This window comes from Pongo pygmaeus, chromosome 3, assembly GCF_028885625.2.
Source record: "Pongo pygmaeus isolate AG05252 chromosome 3, NHGRI_mPonPyg2-v2.0_pri, whole genome shotgun sequence".
In the NCBI taxonomy this organism is placed as follows: domain Eukaryota; kingdom Metazoa; phylum Chordata; class Mammalia; order Primates; family Hominidae; genus Pongo; species Pongo pygmaeus.
The window spans coordinates 172,410,892-172,432,085 of NC_072376.2; the positions used below are offsets into that span (position 1 = coordinate 172,410,892).

Consider the following 21,194-nt stretch of genomic DNA (forward strand, 5'->3'; position numbering starts at 1 on the left):
CCACATCAAAGTCTAAGAGATGAGCAATTTTCAAAGTGTTTTTTAAATAAGTGTCCCTGCGATTAAAAAGTAGTTGTTGTTTTTTTTTTCCTTTCACCAAGAATTACTGTATGAAAGTAAATGTACACAGTCGACTACTGACCCTAACAAGGATCTCTTAGGAACTTGTTCAAGGGCGCTATGACCTGAAGGTTGTTACTGACTTCCAAAATGCGTGCTGCAACTTCTCATGCTTGCCTTAGGGTCCTGGTTTGGAAGGGTAGAGTATGCTTGACATAAAGTCACAGGGTTAAACCCTGGTGCTGTCTTCCCTTTGGATATGTACATTCACAAACACATTTTCTAATCATATTCTAGTGTCATTTGCTCCTGCATACCCAACTTTTCTAGGAGTTTCCTTAGTTTAGGCAGAGACATCTGTGACAATGTGGTTGGCCACTTCTGCCTGTTATTGTACATTATTGTACATTATGCTATGAAATACACTTCTTAACTCTGAAACCAAACTTTACTTACTACAGAGCTCAGTCCTTTGCTGCAGAAGTGCTTGTATCACACATATTACTTGCAAGAAATTGTTGTGTCTGATTTTATCATTCTCTTCAATGATATTTTCATTGTTAGATGTATGTAACTTTATCTTCAAGTCACAATAAGTGAAAGTTGAAAAAGAAAATAGTTGTTTTGGTTCTCATAATGGCTGGTTTCTACACTGAAAATTAAGCAGTTCCATAAATCATATTCTTTCTATTTTTAACTTATGGAGTGTTTCACTGTATTTGACTTTTTCATGTTATAGATTTAAACCAGGATATAATTCATTCAAACCTTTGACTTTCTTGCCATCAACTATAATTTTCCTATTCCTCTTCACTTTTGTTTTCAAACACTAGCAAATAGTTTTGTTTTAGTAGCTCTGTTTTTTCCAATTATCATTTCAATGCACATTGATATATCTGGAACCACGATGGAGTTTTACAGAGCTCCACTGAGCTATAGATTCATGATTCACATTCATTGTTGAAGAAAAATATAGATAGGTCCGTCATGGGCTTCATGAGTAATCAAAATGGAGAATGTTAAATCTGTGAAAGTCAAGGGCGCAAAGTATATATTTTCTGTCATATGTGTTTGCCTTGGTGAAATATACAAAAAAAAACCTTTTAGCAGGGCCCCTACTGTGCTCATTCTGTTTTTTCGTTTATGGAATTTCACAGAGAAAGCATGTGTCTAAAAAACAAAAAACAAAAAATACCACCACCACACCACACACACACACACACGCGCACGTGCATGTGCGCAACAAACATCTTAATGCTATTTTCAACAAATTGCACACACACACACACACACACACACACGCACGTGCATGCGCACAACAAACATCTTAATGCTATTTTCAACAAATTGCCTAAAAGGAAAAGGGGCTCCAGCCCTGTGTTCTCATTTTGGCACTGGCATTAACTAGTCAACCTTTAGGAGCCTGTTGCCTATTCTGACAAATAAGTGTAATACCTACTATCCACTTACCTGTAGAGTTTTTATGAAAATCCAGATTTTTTAAAGTTAACCTGTTGTAGGATTGTGCTATTCATAGGATCAAATAGAGGGAAGTAGCTTAGGGTTTCTTAGGTATTTGAATAAATAAGTAAACCAGGATTGTTACAATTTGGGCCCATCAATAATCACAGATTATTGGGAAAATAAGAGTGATGACCTACTTGGGTCTAATCTTTTCCTGCTTCCTGCCTTAGGGCCTAGTTCCTTTTTAAACTAAAAATGTGGCTATTTTCTGTTATTTTTAGCAAAAAGGGTAAAATACTTCAGAAAGCAGGAAAAGAAAGGATAGAAAGTCCAACTAGTACAAGTGAAATTCCATGTGATTTGTTTGTTTCTACCACCTACTTCTGGATAGACAGTTCTATGACCTGGTAACTGAGATAGCAGCTGCGCTGTCTGTCTTAGTTGAAAAGAAATCTTCCATAATTCAAATCAGTGTTCTCTCAAACTTTCCATAAACAGTAGCATTATTCTTTCAAGGAATATCATGAGATTGCTGCTTAGGCTTTGACTCTGATATGTTTCTGTTTTTCATAGGTATTATCTGAAAAACAACATGGAAACAGAAACTCTTTGTTCAGATGAAGATGCTCAGGAGTTGTTGAGAGAGAGTCAAATTTCCCTCCTTCAGCTCAGCACTGTGGAAGTTGCCACACAGCTCTCTATGCGAAATTTTGAACTCTTTCGCAACATTGAACCTACTGAATATATAGATGATTTATTTAAACTCAGATCAAAAACCAGCTGTGCCAACCTGAAGAGATTTGAAGAAGTCATTAACCAGGAAACATTTTGGGTAGCATCTGAAATTCTCAGAGAAACAAACCAGCTGAAGAGGATGAAGATCATTAAGCATTTCATCAAGATAGCACTGCACTGTAGGGAATGCAAGAATTTTAACTCAATGTTTGCAATCATTAGGTAAGAGAGCACATTTTTTCTGAAGATTCAATTCAGTTCACAGATTTAAAATATGTATCAGTCCAGGAACATCGTATAATTAGTATAAATGCAGTAGGTTTTAATTGACTCATAAGGGACAATTCTTTTTCTCTGAATCCTAACCTTAATCCTTAATTTAAAATCTCTCGTATCAAAAAAACAGCTGTGTTAACCTGAAGAAATTTGAAGAAGCCATTAAGCAGGAAACATTTTGGTAGCATCTGAAGTTCTGATTTGGAGCTCAGAAAATCTATATCCCCCACTTTTTTTTAAAGTTTGTTTCAGCTTTTCTCAATATCAGTTTATTTTTCTGTGGAAATAACAATACCCCAAAGAGTTATCAACAAGATTAATGATATAATGTATGTGGAGTTCCATCAAATAGCACAAAGCAGATGGCCAGGAAATGTTAATTTTCTTCCCTTTTTTTAAGAGCTTAGATTGAGGTTAGAAGAAAAAAAATGGCAACAATTAGTTATATTGATGTTGAGGGTGATTATTAGTCATTTTCTCTGTCTGGGAGTTTAGTCATCCTCTCATTACTCTCATAGCTTTTATTTTTATTTTATTACTAGAGGATATTTGCTGAGTCGGTTTTATCAAATGGCCGCTATGGGCTAAGCACTGCTATATGTACATACTGCTGTGTATGGAAACAAAGCATCAATACTTATATTCAAGTGGTTTTGCTGATAGTAAACAGATGAAGTAGGTCTATAGGGAAGAGAAGAGTAAAACGCCTTGGCTTGACCCTGACCCTACTTCCCTGTGCCATTTCATTCCCCAGAATTACCATGAACAGTTTCTTATGCAGCCTTCTGTAAATTGTTATGCATATAAAGCATAAACATAGAGATGTTATATGTCAATAAATAATCTGTACACTATTTTACTTTAGTTGTTATACCACGTTTCTTTTTCTCCTCTCAGTGGCCTAAACCTGGCACCAGTGGCAAGACTGCGAACGACCTGGGAGAAACTTCCCAATAAATACGAAAAACTATTTCAAGATCTCCAAGACCTGTTTGATCCTTCCAGAAACATGGCAAAATATCGCAATGTTCTCAATAGTCAAAACCTACAACCTCCCATAATCCCTCTATTCCCAGTTATCAAAAAGGATCTCACCTTCCTTCACGAAGGTAAACATAAGGCAGAGGGTTTCCATCTTTGCTTGGAGAAGCACAGAATAAATGCCATGTGATTTCCTTTTTCTCCTCTGTCAATTTCAGGAAATGACTCAAAAGTAGACGGGCTGGTCAATTTTGAGAAGCTAAGGATGATTGCAAAAGAAATTCGTCACGTTGGCCGAATGGCTTCGGTGAACATGGACCCTGCCCTCATGTTCAGGACTCGGTGAGTATGTCATCTTCAGTGACACGTGTGAGAGTAGAGAAGGTTAAATTTAGAGCTTCCCAATAAATGATTTTTAAAAAGTTTGAGTATTTATATTTGTAGTATGGCAGAAATTATAGTAGGATGTGCTGAGAATCACCTGTGAGCTCTAATTTGGAATAAATGTCTTATTCTGTATAAAGTGTTCTTTCGGCTGTCAGTAAAAACAGTTTGTCTTTCAGACATTTTCAGTGTAGTAGTCACAATTATTTGTTTCTTATTTCTCAGAACACTGACTTGTAGAGCTAAAACTCATAACTAGTAGTATGCACTAAAATATGTAAATACCCCAATAGTCTTGTCTCAATATCCACACAACAAATTTAGCTAGCAGTGTAGTAAAAAGTGATTAATTCAGTGAAAGAGAGAAAAGTCAGTCTTAATTCTAGAACAAAAAATTTAAATGTATTTGTCTTTTAAGCCAGAAAAATATTTCTAGTAAAGTTGCGTGTGTGAGGTGATTATGCAGTTTAATGTTTGTGGGCTTCTAGAACTGCTTATCAGAAGTCTAGTCCTTTCTTTCTGAGCTTGTGATCTTTCTGTCTCTCTTTCTACACCCATGCTTCAATCTCCATGGCTCTCACTTACAGGAAGAAGAAATGGCGGAGTTTGGGGTAAGTGGTGGAGACCTTGCATACCCACACACAGTTCTTATTCTGCTCATTGCATTGTTTTCTTACCTGCTGTATTTTCTGATGCTTTGCATTTTTGCATTTTTTTTCCTTAACCCTCTTGCTGTAGCAGAATTTCAGATGGCAAACTGACTTCAAGTTTAATCCGTTGGGGCTTTTGCTTTTGAAGTCATGATCCATGAGAGCTGTGAAATGATTGATGATTGTTCTGGGGAACTATAGGCCAGTTTTTCTGAGCTCTTAGAAATATTTTATTTTAATATAATTGGTGTGTCTTGAAATGCAGAAAGCTCAAAGTAGGGGGAGGGGAGGAAGGATATTAGAAGGAAAAATTGTGCAATTAAAATATTTCACAGATATGTGAGAAATAAATATATTTAATATAAAATAGGTGCCCCCAGGTGTTAAACCCAAATTTTTTACAGCTCAACTAACTACTATTTTCATTCTGTATAAACCAATCCTTTTTAAAAATAATTCTTAACAATTCATATGCTGAATGGTTTCCATACATACATGTTTACATTTGCATGATTGTTTTATTAACAGATTGACTGTATTACTTTAAAAACTCACCACATTCAACTCAAAGAATAAGAAGACAATTGTGAACATTGTAGCTAATTTTATTTAAATTTATGTATAATATCCTCTTTAGGAGAAGTAATTTTAATGTTGCAAATCTTAATGATTATAGCTGTGTATTCTTGCATGAGCTTTTATATGTAATTATTGTTTTCTGGCACCTGTGAGAGAACTGCCTTAACTCTATAGAGGTGAAAAGTAGAATTTCCTAGTTGGAACTGAACAGGTGCCAAACATATATTTTTATATGTATATTATGTATAATATTCTTTAAATTTTTAAAATCTGTATTCTATATTCCTGTGTAACAGTTTACTCACTGGAATGGGGCATGTGACCTTTTGAACATAGAATATTAATATCAGTCTTGGCACGTTTTACATAGATAAAGTACTCCCATGCTAGAGTGAGCTGCATATCTACCTTTTCATCTTCCAGGTCTCTCAGCCAGGGTAGTACAAATGCAACAGTGCTAGATGTTGCTCAGACAGGTGGTCATAAAAAGCGGGTACGTCGTAGTTCCTTTCTCAATGCCAAAAAGCTTTACGAAGATGCCCAAATGGCTCGAAAAGTGAAGCAGTACCTTTCCAATTTGGAGCTAGAAATGGACGAGGAGAGTCTTCAGACATTATCTCTGCAGTGTGAGCCAGCAACCAACACATGTGAGTTTTTCCTTAAAGTGGCTGCAGACTTTGGCTAGAATGCAGATTTGTTTCCTGTGCAGTGGTATGGGCAGTGACAAAATAAGGCTTAGTGCAGAGGGGGAGCTAGCAATCCTGAGATATACTAGTCTTTCCCTAGAATGCTAATATTGAATACTGGGTAGCACTGTGCACGGCCAGGCCGTCATGTCAACTGGGTTATTAGTATGTGGAGGATGACACTGTCCACATCTAAGGCAACCCATTGCTTTAGTTTCACCTGGACACAACCAGTACACATGCAACAGACGCATATATAGATATGGCTCCCATTTACATGTCTTATGTTCTCACAAAGCTACCCCCAAAGTATGGGCAACCTGAGGGGAGTCAGGGCATAAAATTGGGTGTGCTGGCTGCCTTTTAACCACTAGCCCAGACAACACCCAACAACAAATTCAACTACCAGTTAGTTAGAGCAATGATTCTGCTCCACAGTGAACCACAATAGCCTTTAAAAATCTGGTTAATCTATAAATGGGGCAGTTTTTTTTTTTTTCTAAATCTGCATCTTGACTTACAAGACCAAAGGCATTTTCCATTCAGTACACACCTGTGTCTTTTATGGGCAGGTTTGAAGATGTCTTCTGTAGGATTTAATTTAGATAGGTGATTTGAGTAGATTTGGATTATTAGATTTACCTAGGATGCTGTAGAAGCACTGTGTCATGGTGAAGAGCTTGTCCTCTGGAGTCAGAGTGGTCTCTGAGTTCAAATCCTGTTTGTCTCCTCTTACTAGCAATGCAGCCTTAGGCAAGTTACTTGACCTCCCTAATCCTTAGTTTCCAGGCGTGTAAAAGGGAGGAAGCATACATATGTCATTGAGTTTTGAATATTAAAATGCTACATATACAACATTTAATTGTCCTAAATTGCTTTACCATTTATCTACCACAAAATATATACTCAGTATAATACTCAAGCATTATTGGCTACTGTTTGCTTGCATAGATAATTCTACCTCCTAGGAATGTGGTAGTAAATAGATTGCAGTTGACAGCATTTATTAAATAAAAACTTAGCACATACATGTCAAACAATTTGGGACACCGTTTTAGAAAAATAGTGCCTGATGACTTTCCTGTTGTAGCTTTTATCATGTATTTGTGTCTTTCATATACATGGATATAACATATTGAACTACCCACATTTTTCTATATTTTTAATGGGGTGTTTAATAGTATAATCGTCTTTTGAGATTGCTGACTTCATAAAATAGATACCTTTGTCCTGCCACATATCTAATATTTTCTGTAACTACGGTCCCCTGTCCATTTTCTGTGCTTCATAAAGGCAACAGGAAGAAAGGTGTGCATTAATTTAGTATTCTAACTGCAGAAAATGCTCACACAGTTCTAGAATTATCTTCTACATACCTACTAGCATCTAAAATTCTTTGTTCTATTTTCAAACCCAAACAATTATCAGTGCCTAAGAATCCTGGTGACAAAAAGCCTGTCAAATCCGAGACCTCTCCAGTAGCTCCAAGGGCAGGGTCACAACAGAAAGCTCAGTCCCTGCCACAGCCCCAGCAGCAGCCACCACCAGCACATAAAATCAACCAGGGACTGCAGGTTCCCGCCGTGTCCCTTTATCCTTCGCGGAAGAAAGTGCCCGTAAAGGATCTCCCACCTTTTGGTAAGTGATTACATTCATTTCTTTTTTTGGTGCCATTCACTGTCATGGTTTGCAAATTAGGAAAAAAAATTTGTCTTGGATAACTTTGTCTAATATATTTGAGTTTCTCTGTAATTATTAGCTCCTAATAAAACATGAACACTCAGCAAGTTAAACCTGACTTTGCCAATGGAAGGGGTTGTTTTTATAAGTAATATCTCATTTAATCATGCTAATTTGCTATGACAGGGTGTTAATAGAGAAGTTATGTGTCTATTAATTTTTGCTAAGGGCAGAAGATGCTTTGTTCATTTACATTATTTAAACTGATTTTGCTTTACAACCAACGAACTGCTGGGATTTAAGCAGAATATTTTTAAGTTAAATGAATTGTCTGAAGGTAAATTCTTATTTGTTGACTCACTGATTCTATAACTTAGGGGGAAAAATAAAACAACTAACTCCTGAATATGAAAGAACTAAATTACACTTCATCTTTCCTACTAAAAGAAAAACATCGGCCGGGCACAGTGGCTCACGCCTGTAATCCCAGCACTTTGGGAGGCCGAGGCGGCAGATCACGAGGTCAGGAGATCCAGACCATCCTGGCTAACACAGTGAAACCCTGTCTCTACTAAAAATAGAAAAAATTAGCCGGGCGAGGTGGCGGGCGCCTGCAGTCCCAGCTACTCGGGAGGCTGAGGCGGGAGAATGGCGTGAACCCGGGAGGGAGAGCTTGCAGTGAGCCTAGATCGCACTGCTGCACTCCAGCCTGGGCGAAAAGAGCGAGACTTCATCTCAAAAAAAAAAAAAAGAAAAAGAAAGAAAAATATCTAGTAGTTTAGCCTCTTTGTGGAAGTGGTACAACACAATAATCTTTCATAAAATGTACAGCTTCTTTTTTTTTCTATGTATATATGAATGAAACAATTAATAAAAAATAAATTATTAAAAATAAAGGGATAGTAGGCTAGGCGCAGTGGCTCATGCCTGTAATCCCAGCACTTCACGAGGCTGAGGCGGGTGAATCACTTGAGGCCAGGAGTTGGAGACCACCTTGCCCAACATGGGGAAACCCCGTCTTTACGAAAAATACAAAACTTAGCCTGGCGTGATGGCACAACCCTGCGGTCCTAGCTACCTGGGAAGCTGAGGCACAAGAATTGCTTGAACCTGGGGGATGGAAATTGTAATAAGCCGGGATTGCATCATTGCACTCCAGCCTGGGCGACAGAGCAAGACTCTGTAGATAGATAGATAGATAGATAGTTAGATAGATAGATAGATAGATAGATAGATAGGTAGGTAGGTAGGTAGATTAGATAGATAGATTAGATAGATAGATAGATAGATAGATATAGAGAGATAGATAGCAAAGAGTTTACTTAGATAAAATTGGGTGTTGATAGCTAAGTCCCTGCACAGTTACAGCGCACTCCAGCCTGGGCGACAGAGCAAGACTCTGTCGATAGATAGATAGATAGATAGATAAGATAGATAGATAGATTAGATAGATAGATAGATAGATTAGATAGATAGATATAGAGAGATAGATAGCGAAGTGTATACTTAGATAAAATTGGGTGTTGATAGCTAAGTCCCTGCACAGTTACAGCCCATCTGTATGGCTTGGGTGAGAGTCATTTTGTAGACCCCTCACATTCTCTGTATCCTCACCTCATTCCATCTGATCAGCAAGTGTCCTCTTTATTGATATTGGGAGAGAGTAAGAAAAGAACGCCTTTCCTTGATACATTTCTCCTTTCAAATATTTGTGTTGATCCTCTCATCACAAACACATTGAATTATGTGTTTCTTTATATATTATGTTTTGAATATGCATGCATTCCTGAATCCCCTGCAGTCTGTATCGTCTTTATGCAGAACTTCTCATATGGAAGATTATCAGTCTTCACTTTAGCTAAAAATGCCTATTAGCCATATTTAATATAATGTAGATGTGTCTGAGTATAAAGCTCTATCCCCCATGTTTCTGAAGCCGTAGCTCTCAAAATGTCTTTAGTTCCATTTATGAACTTTAGAAATGTGGATGAAATATCATATGTTGTCTTATATTTATTTTAACATACACATTTAAAGTCACAGTATATAAAATACTAATTTAGAGACGCTGCAGGTGTTCCCCCCACTCCAGTCCATGAAATAGTTTTGTTCTATATACTTTCTACATCTTTAACATTGGTGTCTTCGTCATCACTAGGACCACTTTTGAAGTATCTCACACAGCTTTCTCAGGCATAATATCTTCACATCCATCCAACGTGGTTTGAAAGATAGTACTTTTTGAATCTGTGTATGATGCTGGCCTTGGAAATTTTTTCCAGATCGAAACTACCCATTCAATTAGCTTTATTTCCTGTGTATATGATTTCTACATGTAATCAAACTATTGCTTTAAAAGTTTTTTTTAAAAAAGATTGTATTAAAACAACAGCAAACTGCTTACATGAAGTGAAATGAAGGATTAAATCTTTGTTAAATTTTGCTAACACTAATTTGAGGTAGTTTCAGGCTGTAGTGCCTTCCCAAATATCTCTCTGTTGTTCAAAATAAAATTGAGAGTGCCTCATAGTAATATGAGAGGCTTTGTAAAATATTTCAGTGTAACTTCCTCATTTATGAAAAATAATTTTGAGGAGGGAAATCATCTTACATTGACATATAGAATAATTTTTCCTCCACTCTCATCCTGTTGGATCCTACACGTGGTGCTGGCTCACTTCCTTCTTCTGAAACCTTCCTCCAAGGTTTTGTGACACAGCATTTTCATGGTCTCTTCCGCCCCTCTCTTTCATCTGTTTACTTGATCAAGTATTAACTGCATGGAATTCCTTAGAGCGCTTTCATTCACTTTCCTAGTTAGCTCCTCTTAGCTCCTGACTCTGTACTCTTCTCCCTTTATTCTCACTTCCCTTGAGCTACCCCTTTCCAAGGATACAAAACAGTTTCCAACTCAAATTTGGTTTCTAATAATAAACATGTCTAGCTGTGCCACTTCCATCCTAAATTCAGTGTTTCCAAATTGTCCATTTTTTCTTCATTGTTGCCTAACATATTGTTGAATAAAGATGGTGACTACTTCAAAGTTTAGAATATAACTTAAAATATCAAAAGCGATATATTTCTGGTACTGTGGCAGATATCAGTCTGAAACCAAACTACGGGTATCTCATTGCCTTCTGTAGGCACTTACTGTGTGGACCATGAAGAGTACAAAGAACATTTAGATTGTAAATAGGTTGAATCTCAGTGTAATGATACTAAATCTTAACACAAAAAAGTTTTTTATTCATAAATGGTGTTTATTTTCAGACTTGAAAATACATATTTAAGGTTTTTTTTTTTTTTTCTATTATAGGCATAAACTCTCCACAAGCTTTAAAAAAAATTCTTTCTTTGTCTGAAGAAGGAAGTTTGGAACGTCACAAGAAACAGGCTGAAGATACAGTATCAAATGCATCTTCGCAGCTTTCTTCTCCTCCTACTTCTCCACAGAGTTCTCCAAGGAAAGGTAGAATTAAATTACTTTTTGTTTTCTTGTATTGAAACCTATACATTTTGGCTATAATAAATTCCAGAGTAATGTATTACATAATTCTTAACATTATAGTAATTTAAAATGAGCTCATTTGTAATGCCAAATGGATTTTTTTTCCCTCAGTTTATAAATTTGGAAGAATGGTGGTTTTTAAAAATGTTATACTTACAATAAATAGTATTAAATTTATAACTATAAGAAGCCTTTTAAAAATACATTTACTTTTTATTCATGGTAAATATACAAAGAATTTTTTATATTACAATTTGTTCTAACTAACTTTAGTTATATGACATTAGTACAGAGAAGAGGGCTTTGAAAACATAAAAAACTAATATCTTCCTGATTTATTTTTTCATTGTATTAACACAGGTCTTGATTACCTTTTTGGTTGCTACCTGGTTTTATTTTTAAAGAGACTATATTTTAGGTACTCAGAGTCGCCTCCTTATGTTGATACATTCTCATATTAAAAGAGTAGGTAATTTTCTGCTGCATAACTCTTCAAGCTACTTCCTCCTCCTACCCTTTTAACTGAATGAGTGTAAGCCAATAATAAATGGCTAGGACTTAGTTTTCCCTAAAGGAAGGCCAAAAGGGCTTTTAATACATTGTTAAATTTCACTGACGCAACAGGTATTGCTTTACTTGGTAGATATTTCAGACATCTGTGCATTTTGTATGGGTATCAGTCTCTCCTGTCCTTGTTACATGGATGCATCTCAATTCTTTTCTCATCCTGTTGTTAGGTGGCAGTGGCAATCAGCTGAGATCTTTTGGCTCCGGGCAGTTGGACTTAACCAGTTCCTCCTCTTCTCTTGGAAGTGAGAACAGTAACAAGAATAACAATGCACCACGGACCTATGGGATAGGTGGGGTTTATAGAACCAAAAATGGGGTGGGAAAGAGAGGAATCATCTCATTAGTTAATGAAAATGGGAGAATTCCTCCAAATGTCAAGTGCTCCATCTGAGTGATTTATTTTTCTGAAACTTTTTTTTAAGCAGACTGTTCAGGGAAGGCTTTAAATCTTATCTGTCAGAACTTGCAGTGTGGTTTTATAAAAAGACATTTTATAAATGAACACATTAAATCTTATCAAGACCTGTGCAGCCTTTAAAAAATAAATCAGGAATTACCAATATACTGAAAGAACATACTTAAACTGGCAACATTTAGATGCTCTAGATTTTAATTTTTCTTAGGTAAGTGGCATTGAAGAAATTAGCATTGCATATAAGATAAAATCAATATTTAAGTAACATGAGATCCCTAGTAATGTAGACAAGAAAAAAAATGAATATTGAGAAAGAAGATTTGGATTTTTTTCATTAAAAATATCAAGATAGGGCCGAGTGCAGTGGCTCATGCCTGTAATCCCAGCACTTTGGGAGGCCGAGACAGGCTGATTACCTGAGGCCAGGAGTTCGAGACTAGCTTGGCCAACATGGTGAAACCTGTGTCTCTAGTAAAAATACAAAAAAAAAAAAAAATTAGCCAGGCATGGTGGCACACGCCTGTAATCCCAGCTACTCGGGAGGCTGAGGCAGGAGAATCGCCTGAAGCCAGGAGGTGGAGTTTTCAGTGAGCCAAGATCCCGCCACTGCACTCCAGCTTGGGTGACAGAGGGAGACTCCATCTCAAAAACAAAAAAATCAAGATAGGCCCCTTCCATTGTGACTTTCAAAATTATTTTTAGTAACAAAAGAGAGTTAGGGTCCTTTCAGACCAAGAAGTGGACATCTGTTTAGATATTCTATAGTAATGATCTTGTGAAAAGTGCCCATTAACTCCTTCAAAACGATTGGCTTTTATGTGATTCAATCAATATTAATATTGAAAAACCAAATGGCAAAAATTCAAAGACATCTTCAGGTCTTATTTCTTATTCTTTTTGTTTATATGTTTACTTAAAATTGTAGGTAGGATACAGGTATTTCCAGTTGAATTAGTCTATGCCATACAAGTTCTAAAAATTGAAAACTGTTGAAAACAAGATCAGTGGCTTTGCATTTTGAAAAAAAACATACTTTAAAATCTGATCCGTTATTCTTCATGGTTTCTTTTCTATAGACTAATAGTGTAATTATATAGGTAAGGGAGCTAAGAATAGTCGAGTGGTGCCTTTTCTGCATCTTTTCCTAGCTTGTAGGATACTTTCTTTTTTCCTCTCTAAACTTTGATTAAACAACTTAAGCTTCATTAGAATAAAACATTTGTCTTTTAGTCATGTGGTCTCTACAAGTGAAATGGGGTTTTTCTCCCCACTTCTATAGAGATATCTATGCCTGCATTTTATTTTTGCTTCTATTTGGTAGACTTCCCTTTGATGTTATAAACCTAGAGAGTCTAATTAATACGGTCATATTTCTCATGCAGGCTATACTTTGGCTCCCAGTGGTACTGTGGATAATTTTTCAGATTCTGGTCACAGTGAAATTTCTTCACGATCCAGTATTGTCAGCAATTCGTCTTTTGACTCAGTGCCAGTCTCACTGCACGATGAGAGGCGCCAGAGGCATTCTGTCAGCATCGTGGAAACAAACCTAGGGATGGGCAGGATGGAGAGGCGGACCATGATGGAACCTGATCAGTATAGCTTGGGGTAGGTGGCTCTTTTTAATGTTCTTTTGAATTTATCTTTCCATCTCTCTTTTAATAATGAGTCTTTTCTTCCAGTGTTTGTTTTTATTTATTTTACATAATGCCTAAGAATTTTTCTCCCATCCCAGTTCTGATTTTCACAATTTCTACACTAAGTATCATGTTATTTTTGTTAAGCAGACTGCTTTTTTAGTTAAGTTTATTCTTCACTGGAACACAGTTGTTCTGTGCTGAAGGCAGAGGCTGACTGTAGGATCCATCCCAGTTCTTTTGTATGAGCTGCCTTCCTGAAATAATCGAATTATATTGAGCCACCCTTAATGTTGTTGGGGAATTTTTTTTTTTTTTTTTTATGGCACGTTCCGTTCTTTTCCCGCATGCCTGTTTTATAGTAATGATAAAAGTCAGAAGGCTAGACGTGGCAGAACTGGCCAATATAAGGCAATTCAGTGCTACTTTTATCCTGTTTCTGGGATGAAAGCAAGCTACCTTTCTAGGAAAAAGGGTATTTTGGTTTTATCATAGGTGAATTAGTTACCAATCTTGTTTTTTTTTTTTCTTTTCCATTTCTTGTAACCACTTAGGTCCTATGCACCAATGTCCGAGGGCCGAGGCTTATATGCTACAGCTACAGTAATTTCTTCTCCAAGTACAGAGGAACTTTCCCAGGATCAGGGGGATCGCGCGTCACTTGATGCTGCTGACAGTGGCCGTGGGAGCTGGACGTCATGCTCAAGTGGCTCCCATGATAATATACAGACGATCCAGCACCAGAGAAGCTGGGAGACTCTTCCATTCGGGCATACTCACTTTGATTATTCAGGGGATCCTGCAGGTTTATGGGCATCAAGCAGTCATATGGACCAAATTATGTTTTCTGATCATAGCACAAAGTATAACAGGCAAAATCAAAGCAGAGAGAGCCTTGAACAAGCCCAGTCCCGAGCAAGCTGGGCATCTTCCACAGGTTACTGGGGAGAAGACTCAGAAGGTGACACAGGCACAATAAAGCGGAGAGGTGGAAAGGACGTTTCCATTGAAGCTGAAAGCAGTAGCCTAACGTCTGTGACCACAGAAGAAACCAAGCCTGTCCCCATGCCTGCCCACATAGCTGTGGCATCAAGTACTACAAAGGGGCTCATTGGTAAGCTTTAAAATTGGGGGACTTTGTCATGTCTGGATCATGTCTTCAATGTAATTTATTACAATAGTAAAATTATGTGTTTGTTGGTTCTTTTCCTCATTTTCTCCCTTGCTATATAGGACTTCCAAATTAGTGGTGTGTTAAGGTCTTTGAAATCAATAGTGTAAGAGCCCAGGTTTTGTGATCAGGTACCTACAGATCTATTCCTACATAACGAAACATTCAATAAATCTTAGCTATCAGGATGAGTAGATTGTCATTGTGGATATTATCTAATCTAATTTTTTTCTCTTAACCTGAAAATCAGGATGGATTCCTGTTATTCATAGAGGAGAAATTTTTCTTTAATTGAAACTCTTTTATATCTTTTATTCTTCTATTTTGTTCTCTTGATTGTATTTAGAACTATATGCACTTTGTATATTTAAAAGTCTTCCATTGATTTTTATTCTGAACGCACATTGTTCTTGATAAGCAATTCTTTGTGCACACTGTAGAAGGAGGGAAAGGTGCTAATCGTGTAATGACTAAGAGCACGGGCTTAGGAGTCAGGTGGACTGGGGATTGAATCCCTGTTTTGCCACTTTATTAGTTTTGTGACATTGGGTAAAATACAAAACAGTGCCTGTTTCCTCATCTGTAAAATGAGCTTAATAATTTATACTTAATAGAGTTAGTGTGAGGATTCAAGGAAATTTATGCAAAGTATTTAGAACAGTGCCCAGATAGTAGATTCATTAAGTACATGAAAGCTATTGCTGCTGCTGTTCCTATTAGAAGAGGCTCTCATGCTCCCTCAGTCCTGTTGAGATGTATTTTCTATGGCACAATTAACGTCTATATAGATGAAGTGTAGGAACAGATGATAGGTTGTAGAGTGAGAAATTCTGGAGTATAATCATTACAGACATTACTTTTATTAGTAGGAAAATCGTAGTTATTTAGCCATGTAAATAGTCATGGGTAGATTTCAAGTTTAATATCCTTTTACAATGAATAAGGAGAAAACAGTTAGTAAATATTCTTAGGTTGGACTTTTTCAAGTGCTTACAACTAATACTCGGAATTTTTATTGCAAAGGAAGGAAGAATGATTTTTAGTTCCTAACAATTGAGTTTTAAAAGTTCAAGAAAATGAAACTTTAGTTTTACTGGCCTATACAGGTTTCATATTCTAGGTCATGAGCATCAATAAAGGGATTTTAAGAAAAACAGACACCTTATAGTAATAGTTTTAGAGTTTTTAAATTGGTATCCTTTGTGCGACTTTTCCAAATTTATTTTAATTCACTGTTTCTGTAAGTGAAGTCCTGAGACCCGAGAGTGATTTAGAATTGCTTCTCTGCCTGGTAAAGATAAATGCCCAGAAAGAGGGCAGATCCGGCAGGCAGAGAGGAAAAAGGGAACTTGTACCAAGCACAAACAGGTTCTAGGCATAGTGCTGTGTACTTAGGTTCTTCCTGTGCTTCAGTCTTTCCAATAAATCCAGGGGTTAGGTTTTAATCTTACTGTTTTATAGTTACAGACCATTATAAATGGACAAGCAGCCCATTTAAAGATAACAGTACTTAGATGGACTAGCAGCTTCTCTCACCAGTTATTTCACACACAGAGATAAGCCGTTGTGAAATGTGGTTTAGGTGACATGCATTCCCTGGCCTGCCTCACACCGTGCCTCCAACCCACACCACACAATGCACATGAGCTGCTACACCGTGGATGCTGTTTTAATCATTATTTTTATATTTTTAATACATTTTGTGGCATGAACTAGTTTTTAATGCTGGTGCATTGTTTCTACTCTAGCGCGAAAGGAGGGCAGGTATCGAGAGCCCCCGCCCACCCCTCCCGGCTACATTGGAATTCCCATTACTGACTTTCCAGAAGGGCACTCCCATCCCACCAGGAAACCGCCAGACTACAACGTGGCCCTTCAGAGATCGCGGATGGTCGCACGATCCTCCGACACAGCTGGGCCTTCATCCGTACAGCAGCCACATGGGCATCCCACCAGCAGCAGGCCTGTGAACAAACCTCAGTGGCATAAACCGAACGAGTCGGACCCGCGCCTCGCCCCCTATCAGTCCCAAGGGTTTTCCACCGAGGAGGATGGTATATGCACATAAATATTCCTAAAACCTCCAAGTTAGATGTGTTCACTTACGCTGCTTCCCAAGGCATTTCTGTTGTCTTAACACTGCAGTCAGCTATGTCTAACCATACACTACACAAAGTACACTATATTCAGAGTTCCAAATTTAGGGTTACGGCTGTTGACTGCTTTCTTGTGGTGTGTGTGTGTGTGTGTGTTTCCTTAAATCGCTTTAAAAATGCCAAAGATTATGGAGGGAGTCACTTAAAATACAGTGTGTATATAACTGGATTTCTTTTCTAATTCTCACTACAATTTGACTGCTTTCTCTGTGTCTGTGTATGTGTGTTTCCCTAAATGGCTTAAAAAATGCCAAAGATTATGGAGGGAGTCACTTAAAATACAGTGTTTATATGACTTGATTTCTTTTCTAATTCTCACTAAAATTGAAGTACTTCTGCGACCCTATTTTAAGAAAAAGAATAGGCCAGGTGCGATGGCTTACACCTGTAATCCCAGCACTTTGGGAGGCCGAGGCGGGCAGATTACTTGAGCTCAGGAATTTGAGACCAGCCTGGCCAAAATAGTGAAACCCTGTCTCTACTAAAAATACAAAAATTAGCCGGGTATGGTGGCAGGCACCTGTAATCCCAGCTGCTCGGGAGGCTGAGGCAGGAGAATCACTTGAGCCCGGAAGGCAGAGGTTGCAGTGAGCTGACAACATGTCACTGCACTCCAGCCTGGGTGACAGAGTGAGACTCTGTCTCAAAAAAAGAAAAAGAAAATGAAAATCTCACAAGTTTGTGCTGTTGTCAAGAATTTTAGAGGCATCTAGGATTCTCAAAGGTGGATGGTTAAAGTTTTCTGTGGAAACATTATATTTGCACTTTTAATGAATTGGGACTCATTTGGAAATGAAAGTCTGATAAAGAAAGATACGTTATCAGCCAGCCTGATGGCTCATGCCTGTAATCCCAGCACTTTGGGAGGCTGAGGTGGGAGGATTGCTTGAGGCCAGGAGTTCGAGACAACCTGGGCAACGTAGTGAGACCTGTCTCCATAAAAATATTTTTCAAATGACCCAGGCATGGTGGCGTGTGCCTATAGTCCTAGCTACTATGGAGGCTGAAGTGGAAGGATCACTTGAGCCCAGGAGTTCAGGGCTGCAGTGACCCATGATTGTGCCACTGCACCGTAGCCTAGGTAGCAGAGCAAGACCCAGTCTCTAAAAGAAAGAGAGAAGGGGAGGGAGAAAGGGAAGGAAGGAAGGAACCCACATTCTCTGTAACTCTTTGTGCATTCTTTCTACAAATCTATCTGACCAGGCTGAATTGAGAATGAGGAAGGAGATCGTGTCCTCCCATCCTCTTTAAAGTTTTCAGTTTAACATGTTTGATTACACAATCATAGAAAAAAGCAACACATGACCGGGAGATTGGGAGGCCGAGGCAGGAGAATCGCTTGAGCCTGGAAGGCGGAGGTTGCAGTGAGCCGAGAACACTGCGCTGCGGATGGCAAACCCACACCCTGTCTCAAAAAAGTTAAATTAAATAAATAGAAAAACATTACAAATGAAAATTACTTAAAATCCTGTCACTTGCAGATAGCCACTATTAAAATGTTGTTATATATCCTAGACTTTTTATGTGTATCTGATCGTATATTATTTTTTTTTAATGGCACATGCTATTTTACAACTTTTTAAAATGAATTTATTAACTTTCTGAACAAAAATATATAATGCATATCTTTTTAATATTGTGTGTGTGTATATATGTAAAGATATGTATTGCATACATTTTAACCTTTTTGTTCATCATTGTTTAGGAAAAAAAGACAAGGATTCTAAGTGAGCTATACTAAAAAGAATAACTATGATAGTTTTATTTAGCACATCAGTGAATATATTCTCTATAGCACAAGAAATTACTTGCTTGCTCATTGATTTCTTTTTCTTCCCTGCTGTATTTGCAGAAGATGAACAAGTTTCTGCTGTTTGAGGCACAGGCTTTTCTGGAAGCAGAGTGAGCCACCTGAAAGGAGAGCACAAGAAGACGTCCCGAGCATTGGAGCCTTGGAACTCACATTCTGAGGACGGTGGACCAGTTTGCCTCCTTCCCTGCCTTAAAAGCAGCATGGGGCTTCTTCTCCCCTTCTTCCTTTCCCCTTTGCATGTGAAATACTGTGAAGAAATTGCCCTGGCACTTTTCAGACTTTGTTGCTTGAAATGCACAGTGCAGCAATCTTCGAGCTCCCGCTGTTGCTGCCTGCCACATCACACAGTATCATTCCAAATTCCAAGATCATCACAACAAGATGATTCACTCTGGCTGCACTTCTCAATGCCTGGAAGGATTTTTTTTAATCTTCCTTTTAGATTTCAATCCAGTCCTAGCACTTGATCTCATTGGGATAATGAGAAAAGCTAGCCATTGAACTACTTGGGGCCTTTAACCCACCAAGGAAGACAAAGAAAAACAATGAAATCCTTTGAGTACAGTGCTTGTCCACTTGTTTACAATGTCCTCCTTAAAAAAAAAAAAAAAAATGAGTTTAAAGATTTTGTTCAGAGAGTAAATGTATATCCATTTAATGATCACAGTATTATTTTAAACCTTAAGTAGGGTTGCCAGCCTGGTTTCTGAAAAACCAAATATGCCGGACAGGGTGTGGCCACACCAAGAAGACGGGAAGACCTGGCTTGTGACCCTGGCTTCCCATGTCCTTCTGGTCTCACCCGCGAAGTGCCCTATCCTGGAAGTATGAAATGTTAGCCAATTAATACCAAGACACCTCATCTGCTCCTTCCCCAGTGGATGGGGTTCTTCTGTAAAACTGTTTGCACATGGCCAGGGGAGGGAACTAGGACCCTTGTGTCCTGTCTGAGCCTTATGGAGGCAGGACGGTGTCATTGGTGGATGTGTCCTGCTCCATTGAGATGGATGGCAAACCCCATTTTTAAGTTATATTTCTTTGATTTTTGTTAATTTAGAGGTGTAGGTTTTTTTTTTTTTTTTTTTTTTAAGAGAAACATTTATAACTGGATAGCATTGCAGTGAAAGCAGCTTGGGATGTTGGAGCTAATGCCAGCTGTTTATACTGCTCTTTCAAGACAGCCTCCCTTTATTGAATTGGCATTAGGGAATAAACAAGCCTTTAAACGTGATAAAAGATCAAAAACCTGGTTAGACATGCCAGCCTTTGCAAGGCAGGTTAGTCACCAAAGACTAACCTCCAAGTGGCTTTATGGACGCTGCATATAGAGAAGGCCTAAGTGTAGCAACCATCTGCTCACAGCTGCTATTAACCCTATAATGACTGAAATGACCCCTCCACTCTATTTTTGTGTTGTTTTGCACAGACTCCGGAAAAGTGAAGGCTGCCAATCTGAGTAGTACTCAAATGTGAGGAACTGCTGGTCTTGGATTTTTTTTCCATTAAATTCAGCTGATCATATTGATCAGTAGATAAACGTAAATAGCTTCAAATTTTAAAAGTGGAATTGCAGTGTTTTTTCACTGTATCAAACAATGTCAGTGCTTTATTTAATAATTCTCTTCTGTATCATGGCATTTGTCTACTTGCTTATATATTACATTGTCAATTATGCATTTGTAATTTTACATGTAATATGCATTATTTGCCAGTTTTATTATATAGGCTATGGACCTCATGTGCATATAGAAAGACAGAAATCTAGCTCTATCACAAGTTGCACAAATGTTATCTAAGCATTAAGTAATTGTAGAACATAGGACTGCTAATCTCAGTTCGCTCTGTGATGTCAAGTGCAGAATGTACAATTAACTGGTGATTTCCTCATACTTTTGATACTACTTGTACCTGTATGTCTTTTAGAAAGACATTGGTGGAGTCTGTATCCCTTTTGTATTTTTAATACAATAATTGTACATATTGGTTATATTTTTGTTGAAGATGGTAGAAATGTACTATGTTTATGCTTCTACATCCAGTTTGTACAAGCTGGAAAATAAATAAATATAACATAAAGCCTTGCCTATATTCTTAATGAATCATGCATGCTTTTTATTATTAAAGTGGAATAGAAGCCTTTAGTCTCCTGCAGAAGCAAGTCCTTCAGCTGGAGAGATTTAGCCTCATGGTTATTGGAAACTGCCTAATAGCCTATTTATTTTAGGCAGATCTCTGTTGATCCAAAGCAATTAATATCATTAACGTTAGCACCAACCAAACCATGTTCAGAATTCAGTGTTTCTTGAAAATGAAGATGCTGTCACAACATATTTGCATAACATTTGTCTCTTCTCAGCCGTTTCCAACAATAATCTTTATGGTACATAATATTTTGGTTCCCAGTATACATACTGAGAGACAGGACCTCA

General features: G+C 37.7%; 1 protein-coding gene across 15 annotated transcripts in view; it reads left to right on the forward strand.

Annotated features, from left to right (window-relative positions):
• The window catches only part of RAPGEF2 (Rap guanine nucleotide exchange factor 2), a 259,251-nt gene extending 238,405 nt beyond the window's left edge, over positions 1-20,846 (forward strand). For 5 of the 15 annotated variants that reach the window (XM_054484381.2, XM_054484383.2, XM_063664250.1 and 2 more), the window contains 12 exons: positions 2,098-2,481; positions 3,433-3,644; positions 3,735-3,858; positions 4,488-4,511; positions 5,553-5,776; positions 7,244-7,453; positions 10,812-10,964; positions 11,741-11,863; positions 13,371-13,596; positions 14,180-14,739; positions 16,545-16,850; positions 18,805-20,846. In XM_054484381.2, the coding sequence (XP_054340356.1) occupies positions 2,098-2,481; positions 3,433-3,644; positions 3,735-3,858; positions 4,488-4,511; positions 5,553-5,776; positions 7,244-7,453; positions 10,812-10,964; positions 11,741-11,863; positions 13,371-13,596; positions 14,180-14,739; positions 16,545-16,850; positions 18,805-18,830 (2,572 nt within the window). In that variant the 3' untranslated portion in view covers positions 18,831-20,846. The remainder of the gene's footprint in view (positions 1-2,097; positions 2,482-3,432; positions 3,645-3,734; positions 3,859-4,487; positions 4,512-5,552; positions 5,777-7,243; positions 7,454-10,811; positions 10,965-11,740; positions 11,864-13,370; positions 13,597-14,179; positions 14,740-16,544; positions 16,851-18,804) is intronic. The other 10 variants (XM_054484386.2, XM_054484387.2, XM_063664252.1 and 7 more) reach the window with 5 other exon arrangements.
• The last annotated feature ends 348 nt before the right edge of the window (positions 20,847-21,194 follow it).